The 11,498-nt window shown below is 33.5% G+C and overlaps 1 protein-coding gene across 1 annotated transcript; it reads right to left on the bottom strand.

Annotated features, from left to right (window-relative positions):
* Positions 1-270: 270 nt before the first annotated feature.
* On the bottom strand, positions 271-4,365 carry LOC100263859 (TORTIFOLIA1-like protein 3). Its single transcript, XM_002280564.5, has 4 exons — positions 3,281-4,365; positions 3,091-3,199; positions 1,996-2,570; positions 271-1,287 (listed from the first exon to the last, which is right to left on the bottom strand). Exons 1-4 carry the CDS (start codon positions 4,073-4,075, stop codon positions 850-852), a joined length of 1,917 nt encoding a protein of 638 aa, XP_002280600.1. The 5' UTR covers positions 4,076-4,365; the 3' UTR covers positions 271-849.
* Positions 4,366-11,498: the final 7,133 nt, after the last annotated feature.

The raw sequence follows: 11,498 nt of genomic DNA, 5'->3' as shown, positions 1-11,498 counted from the left end.
GGCAATTCACATGGCCAAATTGTCAACGCTCAACTTTGGAAAAAAATGGAAGGTTCATCATTCATTGAATCATTAGTCATTATGAAGTGTGCAGGTTTCCTAATTGTTGCTTGTAAGAAATGAGAACCACCATGATGCAATTTTTAGCGTGTTCATGAAGTTTTCTTTAAAAGAGAGATTCTGAATGTTGATGATTGCATGTTTCTACCAAAGACTCATAGCCAAAACATTCACAACCCTCACCATTTGCTGTTTTAAGATATCAGGTAGTAATCATAATCACACCTTCATTCTCACTTCATATTCAGTGATAACAAATACCCATCCAGGTTTTTGACAGAAAAAAAAAAAACAAAAAAAAACGTTTTCTCTATACAGGTCCCACCATTGCAACATGGCGGCGGTTAACTCTTTTTTTTTTCTCTCTCGTCTTCAATTTTACTTGAAAGAAAGGAATTCAATGACATGGAAAAATATTACTGTACTTAGTAATGGATTATTAGAGCTGAATCAACTTTACTGAGAGTATGGAGAGATGGACTTTTATAGGGTAATCTGCTTCCACCAGCATTCACTCAACTCTAAGTGCTTCCATTATGCAATCCTCAAGCAACTGCTCTATTACCCAACGCATATCTGCAACAAGATAAGCCGCCTTCGACTTTCCTTCATTATATCGGGGCTTCTTCATTGTCTGCTGAAAATGACTCAAACCTTACATTCCAACTATCATGCAGCAGTTCTCATCAACAATAGTAAGACTCCGTGACGTAGCTAGGTGGAATAAGGCTGGAATTGAAACTTACACTTCCATGGTTATATACTTATTTGTAATTTGTCAGTCACGGGCTAGGCAGTCTCGTGAGCATTCTTTGAAATTCTATTTGACGAGACTTCTGAAATATCCCTTGAATCACTGGGAATCTCGGCCAATGGATTCACAACAAATCCACCACCACCCTGGAGCCGAAACCTTAGGTTCTCCGACTTGAATGTTCCAGCATTGTCATTCTTTCCAGCTATGTAGCGCATGGCAGTGCCTGATTGAGTGGCATGAGAAGGAGAAAACCTTGATGTTGATCCCCGGCCTTCTGTTTTCCTCCAAAACTTGGAGCTCAGAAAATCAGCACCAGGTAGCATGCAGCATGTGGCTCCTGCAGTGTCTGTGCTTGACATCCTTCTGTTTGACACAGCCAAGTCAAATGAGATCTCGTCCAATGCGAGCTCTAGGCCATGAACACGTGTCTCCAGGGATCTCAATCCATTCTGGGAGCTTCCCATGAATTTCTAGATATAAGAAGAGAACGAGAAAAAAAAGTGCAAAAAAGATTTCATCAAAATGCACCATTACTTGAATCATCAGGATAGATATGTACAGTATCTACAAGCTCTGAATGCAAGGTATCAACCACCCTTTAAAACCAAGTTATCATCCAAACTCCAGATAAGAAAGCAGCTGTACAAGTAATAAGCATTCCTAGGAACACTGGCCATGAAATTTGTCCCCAATATTGGCAGTTAACTAGTTTTATCCAGTGCTAACTTCACGAATGCTACAATAGAAGACTCAAGAGCAGAAAATTGAGAGAAAACATGCAAACTAGTATCACAGAGTAATCGTTCATAACTTGCAAGTTGCAAGTAGCAATCTGAAAATCTTGATAATTTTTACAGAGATATATGCAACTTCAGTATGCAACTATTACAGCATTTAAGACAGTAAAGAAAAGGTGTTCTTGACCATGATTTCAATTCATGTTGTTCCATGAAAGGTGTTCTTGATCATCATGAAACACTAAGCTGATTAAGCTAATCTTAGACAGGGCTAATCACAGGCAATTTACTAATGTCATCAACCAGGAACATAGTGAGTTCAATAATTAACACCTCCAATTAACTTGGCACTTGGTAGTAGTTAAATAGAAATCTAAATTAATAAACAGATACCATAGCTCAATCTAGTAGAAGCAAAATTATCAAGCTTTGTGAGCATACCTCGAGGAGATTTAGCAGACTGGATTGCTGGTTTTCAATCTGAACAAGCTGCTTACGGATCAGAGATAGATCCTCACACTCTTTATGGTTTCTATGCGGAACCTCAGTTGTGTTACTCACTTCAACAGTAGTCTCAGAATTCTCCTCTTGACATGGAACCACACGAGATCCGGACCTGAATCCACCAAACTTATTCATCTTGTCATCTGAATTCTTAGTGAAGAGGACTCGCCTTGTTTCTGGCTTTGTGAACCTATTTTTCTCATTCTCCCCTCTTTCTGGAGCTTTCTCATCTTTCTTCTTAAGGCCATCCTCATGAATCCTCATGACAGAGGGAGCATGAGGAGCAGTAACTTCCACTTTCAAATCAGAAGCCTTCTTACGCTCCAGCTTCCGGAACATTGCTGAACCTGATTTATCTACAGGACCTCTCCTCCTCACAGTGGTTGCAGATGAACTATTGAGCTGAGGCGATATACTGGTTGGAATGGATTTCTTCCTCATCAGAGGCACTTCAGAGCCACCAGTGCAAGAATTTCTGGACTCAAGTGGGTAGCGCCCATCACTTGCATTCTCTGTACCCACAACAGACCAAAGGGCAGAAAATGGAAATATAGTAAACAAATATTAGACAAGTGCCACAGATTCCAAGTAATCCGAACATAAGATGGAGGTCATCTCTCATAGTTTTGATAGAAAAAAAAAATCGATATCACAGATGAGATTCATCACTGAGATCATAAAATTAATTATCATGATATCATCAAATATTTGCAGACCATGACCTTGATTGAAGACTTTTCCAGCCTACCTTCCTCCCAAAACTTAATAAGGAATTCATTTTCCAATGTTTCAAAGAACTGCACAATTGTTATCAATGACCTGATTACAGTTTGATGCTAAAGAAACTACATTAATCTGAGGGTTTTGTAGTTCAATACTTTTCCCAGACACCAAAAACTTTTGTAACATTGAATCTAAAGGACGAAGATGGAAAAATAAATTATGCAACAGAACTAAACATCTAAGTCTCTCCCTAATTGCAAGTGAAATCAAGATCTTCGAAGCAAAACAATGGGCAGATCATTCTTTTACCTTTGGAAGATGATTGTGATTGCGGCGGTGGCGAGACATCATTGGAAACATCAGGAATCTCCTTCCAAGCTCCCAACATCTGATTCATAGTATCTCTCACAGCCTTCACCTGCAAGTCCAGCACATAATCAATACACATTTCAAAACAAAAAGTAAACTGCCACCAACAACTACAACAAAACAATCAAACCTTGTCGAATCTTCGAGCCTCAAATGTCTTCAGACAAGAAGACTTGAACTCCGACAACATATCTCTCTCCATCACAGCCAGCTTCACAAGAACCTCTGCCGCCGCCTTCCTTGCCGCCCAGTCCTCACTGCTCAAAAATCCCACCGCACAAGGCACCAAATTCTTCACCACATTGTAACTCGTCGCACCACCGGCTTCGACAATGCTTCCAATTAGAGTCAAAACCGCCGGCTTCGCTTTGAAGCTATCACACTTCAGGAGCTTCTCGATCCTCGGCAACAGCCTTCGCAACAGTGCAGGATCCGGATCCGGCGCAGCGTCGATCGCCGAAGCGAGGCACAACGAGGCGCCGATCTGCGCGTTGTGATCCTGCTCAGTGAATAGAGTTTCAGCGAGCGGCTTAACAATGGAGGAGAACGGAGGTTTGGTGATGTGAGAGGACATGGCGGAGATGGCATTGATGCATGTGGATCGGACGGCGGAGTCGGGGTCACGGAGTCGGCGGATAAGGTTAGAGAGCATTTTCGAGAGGAAGGGTGACAGGGCATCCCCGTGGGTCTCAGAGAGGATTCCGAGGAGTCTGACGCATTGTTTGCGGACCGGAGACTTGTCGGAGGGGTCGGTCTGGTGAATGCATGATAGAAACGGCGGGAGCAGGTCCTGAGTGAGGGTTCGAGCAATGGACTCGAGCTCCGTGGCGGCGATGGACTGGGTATCCCGGTCGGAAAGCTTGGTGAGGCAGGTGAAAACCCGGTGTTTCAGGTTCTGAGGCGACGATTGCTTGGGCTGATCCATTGTCGGAGCCTCGAGATCAGTCAGATTCCAGTAGCGGCGTTGCACTGGGGGTGACACTCTTAGGGCTCCGACGGCGGTAGTGGTGGAGGCGCTGGAGGAATCACCGGCGGCATTGCCGGAAAATTACAGCAGTTAGTGGTTGGCCGGTGTGTTGCCCTGTTGTCTGCGTGTCAGCAGGGTGCTTTGTTCCCTCTTTTAAACTAACCGACTCTCGGAGTAATCAGAGATCATACAAAACGACGTCGTTTCAACCAACTCTGTCTTAGGCAAGGCACGGTCATGGCTGCATATACCCATTTTGCTCCTCCCTTAATTTCTATTTTAGAATTTAAAATATTTTTAATTTATTTTTGTATTTTCAAAAATGTTTTAAATATAAATATACTGCTTCATATTTAAGTACTCTCCATATTCGATATAATTATTACTTTTAAAAATAGTGAAAATAACTAAAAAAATATTATTTATGTTATGTTTAATCCCAAAAATATTAAAAAAAGAAAAAATATAAAAAAAATTATTTTTTTATATTAAACTTTACTATGAAAAATATTTACAAAAATAAAATATAATTAAAATTAGTTAAAAATTTATGTATTTTAAAATTATTTAATATTTATATTAAAGAAATAAAATAAGTAAAATGAGTTTAAAGTAGAAAATAAAAATAATATATCAACTTTTATTTTCTTTCATTTTTTTTTTCTTTCAAATTTTTTAGAACCAAATATATTACCTTAAAAATATCTTGTTTCATATTTTTAAAAATAAAAAACTATTTTGTATTTTTAAGAACTAAAAATTACTTTCGATTTTCCCAAACATATTTTATTTTTTTATTTTTTCCCGAAACATATGAAAATGCTTTCCATATCCATTTTTTGGATTAGAATTTATTACCTCGCTATTACCATAAGATCCCATGTGGTCCTGAAGTAATTATTGAGGCTTAGAGCACGCGGATAATTACATTTATGCCAGATGACACTCATCCCTTTACCCCTAAATTAATCCATCACGTGACCCATGCCACCTACAATTATGCTACCACCACTCCATCCAATAATTAAAGTTCATTTTTTTCCCTCTATTTAGGGATGGTGCTTTGCCCCTAGCCTCGAACTTAACTCATTTCCGACGTTAGGCAGGCGTGCAAGTAAAATCGAAAAAATTGATTTAAAACAATTAAATCAATTATATTATTTCAGTTCTCAATAATAAAAAATCCAGTTAAATTTGAGAATTTTAAAAATCTATGAAAACCAAACATGATCGATATCCTAAAATTTATATATAATTATTTGATATTTAATAAATTCTTTTTTATATTAGATTTAATTCATTTTTTAAATTTTATGATCAAATTAATTCTAAATGTATTTAATATATTTTCAACGTAAAATTTAAATTTGTTTCAATTAATTTAAAAACAAACTAAATTTATTGTCTAATATGAACTCAAATTAATGGACTTTAGGCTCAAAATAAACACAAATTTACAATTGGATTAAAGATTAAAAAAGATCATTAAGTTAGGATGAAATCGATCCACCAAAGCTGAACCAAACCGACCTCAAAGAACTTGATTTGATTTCATTTTTTATTCCAAATCTAATCGGTTCGATTTATTTTTTACCCAAAAACTAATTGAACTGATCTTATTTACACCCGTAACATTAAGTAGCACGTTAATCCGATCATGTCATATTATTACATGTATAAAATATCAATTCCCTATTTTGATTCGAATGTATTACTATCGAGTATTTTATTTTTATTCTTATATCTCTTTTCATTGTCGTGCATTTCATTTGAATATCGGAAACCTAATCAAATAATGTGCTGGTTGTGACGGATGCAATTGTTCGGTTGCAACTACTACTCAAATGTGGGTCTCAAGTCTCAACTTCCCCACCACCCAAACAGGCCTTTAAGCATAATTCAGACTTTCCCAAGCGTTTCAATTCTGCTCCCTCTTTTTGGTTAGAAATGATGCCAAAGTTGGTGAGTTGGTGGAAGGATGTTATGATTTCAGTTCAATACCAATCATTCAAGAAACAAATCCCTAAAAACTAACCCCCATCATTATTACAATTAAACCTCTTACCCCCATCATTATTACAATTAAACCTCTTATTTATAGGAAAAAATATATATAGTTATTTTTCCATTTATTTTCTTTGCCCAAACAAAGAATTTGTTATTGGGTCACTATTTTGTTAGTTGAATGGCATCAAGACACGAAAATGTAACTAAAATTTTCGAAGTATTTTTGGAATCAAATTCCTACAAACATTAAGGTTAAAAGAAGTACATGACATTATCATCAATTTTTCCCAAACAAAGAATTTGTTATTGGGTCACTATTTTGTTAGTTGAATGGGATCAAGACAAGAAAATATAACTAAAATTTTGGGAAGTATTTTTGGAATCGAATTCCTATAAACATTAAGGTTGGAAGAAGTACATGACATAATCATCAATTTTGTCTAAACCTCACCGACAAAAAGAGGGGGCCAAGGAGTGGCTAATGGTGGGTGAAATGGGCATAACTACAAATTATCGTATTGAATACAAATGACATCCAATATAACAAACAAATTAAGTGGTGGAAAGTGAAAGAAAATGATGGAAAAAGAAATGAGAACCGAAGAAAGGCAACCACCAGTATGATAACACCCATGCGTGAGAAGCCTTTGGAGTTTTCAGCATCTGCCCATGTACTAATTAACATGCTCTTTTTAGGTAAGAATTCACAAAGCCTTCAACCCATTGAATGATTCATACTTACCATTGAGTCTAACGGTTAACTAATGCTTTAAAATAGTATATCCCTTTTCCCCTCTCTCTTTTATTTTTAAAATTTTTTATGTTTTGTTTGGTTGTCGATAAATTTGAGGGAAAATGTGAAAAAATGAAATAAGCTATGTTTGGTTCCCGAAAAGTACAAAAGAAAGAAAAAAAATGCTAAGGAAAATGATTTTTTCATGTTTGGTTGTCCTATGAAAAATATCAAAGAAAATCAAATATAATTAAAACTAATTAAAAACTTATGTATTTTTAAATTATTTAATCTTTATATTGATGAGTTAAAATAAATAAAATGAGTTTGAAGTAACAAAAAATATAATTTATCAATTTTTAATCTATTTTTTTATTTTCCTTCATTTTTTCTTTCCTTCTACTTTTCCTTTGTATTTTCTTTCCCTCGCATTTTCCTTCAAATTTTCCGGGAACCAAACATAGCCTAGAGAAAAGTGAAAAGAAATAAAAAGTGAATAATAGATTTAAAATTAATAAATTATTTTTATATGTTACTTATAATCATTTCACTTCTTTTAATTCTTTAATATGAATATTAAATAATTTGAAAATGTATAAAATTTTAATTAATTTTAATTATATAAATATCGATAAATAAATGTTCAAAAAATTAAAAAGAATTTTTTTTTATTCCAACTTTGGTCTATGTACTAAATTTATGACATCACCAAATGCATAAGATTATTTTTTATAATTTTTAGAAATTCTTTTTAGGTTGATGAAGTACATAAAAATAGAGAAAAAAATCATAATATATTATTAACTTTTTACAACTTATATTTTTTTTAATTTAATTTTTTTCTCAAAATATGCATGTAAAATTATCTATTTTTTCCTTTGTACTTCGAAACATCTTTATCTATGTTTCTATGTTTCTATTTATTGTATCTCTCTTCACACCCCTTTTTTTTTATTTAATAACACCCCAAATTTTTCTATTTGAGTAATTTTAATTAAAATCCTTCTAACCTCCCAAAAAAAATAAAAAATTCACGAATGTGTCAACATCTTTCTTATGGAAATCATTTTCAACGTATATGACAAGTTATTGTAGAAGAAGGTAACACCAAATTAATCTTTTTAAATTATGACTTGACTTGAAAATGATAATTTTTTAAATATAAGGTGAAGTCAAAGTTATAATAATGTATGACTTATGATAAAAGATGTGATATTATATTTGTATCCTATATTTGATTGATGATGAAATAAAAGATAAATCATCTTATTACTTATTATATCCCATATTTAGGATGATAAGATAAAGATAAATTATCTTATCATTTATCATATCTTATATTCAACCAAATATGGAATACGATAAATGATTTGATATATTGTCCAACTTTTTTTTTTTTTTAATATATCATGTTCATAAAATATGTATATAATATATAAACCGTATTTTTAATAAAAGCAAATATAGGAAACAAAAATTGTTTTTAGAAAATAAATTATCGCAAAAGGCCCAAAAATTCCATATATAAGTGAAATACCAAGTATATATATAGCTTCAGTCTTGTATTTCACTTATATATGAAATATCATTATATTACTTTGAAAACAATTTTTAAAAACGGACCCGAAAATTCCAAAATATTTCTTAAATCAAACATAATTAAATTTTTTTTTCAAAGAAACCTCCTTTTTATTACTTTTTTTTTTTTGATAACTTTATATAAAAATATATTGTGAATTATAGAAGGAAATTCTTAAAATAAGGGAATAAAAAATTGTTAATTTTTTCCTGCTTCTATGCATGGAATTATTTATAGGTACAAATTTCTGTCCATTATGGGCTTGATTTTGCCATCTCATTGATTCCTTTAATAAGGTGAGAATAAATATGCACATCCAACTCATCTCAAGATGACTTAGATAAAAACATCTTATGAAAGTCCTTTTTTAACTTATATGATAAAGCTGAATTTAATACCAAAATTAGCCCTTTAAACTTGAGAGCACAAACCATTTATCTAACTTCTAATTAAAGTAAAAAATAAATAAAAAATTAAAAATTTCTTTGGATACGAATTTAATCAATGGAGGGCCACTGATAGAGAGACCTCTGAACCTAAACGATGATGTGGTCAAATGTTGAATGCCAATTCAATAACAATAGGACCCATGTGAGGAGACCCCCCCACATGGGGGCAGAGAAGGGCATGTGGCACGCCCAATGGGTCCGCCCATATCTAATGTTGACTCCACCCCCCTCACACACATGCCTCCAAAATCTCCATGTTCTTTGAACCAAAAACCATGTGCCACCGCCCTCTCTTGAATTCAGTGAGACACACTGCATCAATCAATCCAAGTTCTAAAGTTTAATTCATCATATAGTTTCAGAAATGAATGTTTCTAATTTAGGAGGCACCCTCATTTCATAAAGACATTCCTTGGGTCGATGCCTTCGTCATCTCGTCTTTTATTGAAACCCCCAAATCCAATAATGGGATCGACGACCAGTTTGTTGGGATGGTCTGATCAACAATTGCATTTTTTTCCTTTTTCTCTAAGTAAGCAAGCAAATGATCAGGTGTCCCTATGTTTTTATTTTTATTTTTTCTGTTTTGATTTTATTTGTTTTTAAGTTCTTGTAATGTTCTTCAATTGTTTCCTAACTGTGGAATGACTTAACCCATTCAACAATACTAAAAAAAGAAACATGTTTTGTAATTAAATAGTTGTTCTATTTTCGTATTTTAGGTTTTAAGTCACTATTATTCCTTTCATTTTAGGTTTTAATCCTTTTATTATTAGGCTAATTTCACTCACCTCCGTTAATGTTGTAGTATGTGGCTCAAATTAAGTGAAAGACATGGAGAAAAAAAGGAGGAAAATGTAAGTGAAGTGGTTTAAGGGTATTTTTGGAATTTTACTATGTGAAGGTTAGTATAAATACCATTTTATGTAATCCTAATTTGATACATAATGAAAGTCTTCTTCCCTATTCCTATGAATATAGGCAATCTGCCGAACCACGTTAAATCTATGTGTTTTTCTTTTTTTTGTTTTCTTTAATTTTCATCATAAATCGTTGCACATAAATCAATAGTTAAGGTTTTAGTTAAATGCAACTATCACACATTGATTTGAATATCGAATAAGAATGATAGATGAGGCATTTGATGGGTGCCAATGGAGATTCTAGTCACCTTGTTTTTCTTATTTACATGTTCGGTATATTTATACGTAGATTGAGTCTATCCATGTGGTTGGTATTTCTAGTAGATTCCACCTTTTACAAAATGTTTTATTGATTTTTTGGATATTAGCAGCATTATTTACACATCTTGAATTTACCATTTTATCATATTCCGTGTATTATGGTATATCCTTCGTTTAGGATAGATGATGTGTTTGGGGTGAACTGAATTGTTGTACATCCAATCAAGTAAAGTGAATTGTCTCATATCAATGAGAACTATGTGTATTTAACTAAAACCTCAAGGGCAGATTAATGAAATTAACCTTTTATTATATCATTTTTATTTTGGATCAAAATTAATGATATGTGAATTTTTTAAAATGATAATAATCATAAAGGAACGAGAAGGAGGAGGAGGAGGAGGTAGAGAAGAAAAATGGCATATAGACCATAACCAATGGAAACAAACATACCCACAATTTTCTATTATATAAACCTTGAGCTAGCCCACCCACAAGTACTTTTCCTCTTTGCTTCTCTTTTTATCTTCCACCTCAATGGACAGGGTGACTTAGAATTGAAGAAAATATTTCCACTATTTCTATGATTGAGAACAATGGGTCCCTCTAGGGCAAATGCCACTGTCACTAGTGGTGGACCCTTAACTTTCCATTGATTTTTAATTTTTAATTTTTTTCTTTTAGCCATGACTTTTGTGTTTCATGTTATTAATAATGGTAGGTGGCATTGCATTTTATTGTATGATCACCCACATGCAAGCAACAAATCATTCATGTATTGGCCTTTGGTTTCTTCCCCTTTGAGGGCTGGTTCTTAACATTTTTATAGACTTGTTTTTTATAATAAGCCAAAATCTTATGTTGAGATTTAAGTTTTTTAAATTTGAATTTTTGATGTAATAGTGCTAAGCTTCCTTCTCAATCCTCTTTGGGTCACTTTTCATGGGTTGATAAATCATAATCATATTTAAGGAATCCGGACTGCCACATGTCATCTGCCAATTGGAAAAATATTTCTAATAAAATTTTATGAATATGAGATGGAAAATATTTTAATCCAAAACATAATTCAAAGGGAGCATGGTAAAGAAAAAGATTTAAAATTTTGTAGCATATTAGGTGAATAGAATCAAGCTCACCCACCACTCTAAACCTTTCAAAATGCAGGTAGCAAGTAGGGTTTTGGCCCCCTGATCAAGTTGATTTTGAGTGCCTAGACATAATTCACATGAAAATTTTACAAAAATTTTCATTCTTTAGTGGGTGTTTTTGTTAATTGTCTTCTCACTTTAAGTTAATTAAAAAGCCGATTTTTGTTTATATATAAAAAATAAGAAATTAGATAAGAATGTTTGAATAGATCAGGAAAATATCGCTTCTTATAGAAGCTCTATTTTAACTTATATAAAAAACAATTTTATATTTAATG

This window comes from Vitis vinifera, chromosome 17 (assembly GCF_030704535.1).
Source record: "Vitis vinifera cultivar Pinot Noir 40024 chromosome 17, ASM3070453v1".
In the NCBI taxonomy this organism is placed as follows: domain Eukaryota; kingdom Viridiplantae; phylum Streptophyta; class Magnoliopsida; order Vitales; family Vitaceae; genus Vitis; species Vitis vinifera.
The sequence above is the reverse complement of the archived record's forward strand: the minus strand, read 5'-3'. Positions and strand labels throughout refer to the sequence as shown.

Excerpts from the sequence above, each read along its gene's own strand:
- LOC100263859 (XM_002280564.5), bottom strand. The coding sequence starts at position 4,075 with ATGGATCAGCCCAAGCAATCGTCGCCTCAGAACCTGAAACACCGGGTT. Across the intron at positions 3,200-3,280 it reads AGGCTCGAAGATTCGACAAG|GTGAAGGCTGTGAGAGATAC; the intron begins GTTTGATTGTTT and ends CTGGACTTGCAG. Across the intron at positions 2,571-3,090 it reads ATCACAATCATCTTCCAAAG|AGAATGCAAGTGATGGGCGC; the intron begins GTAAAAGAATGA and ends TTGTGGGTACAG.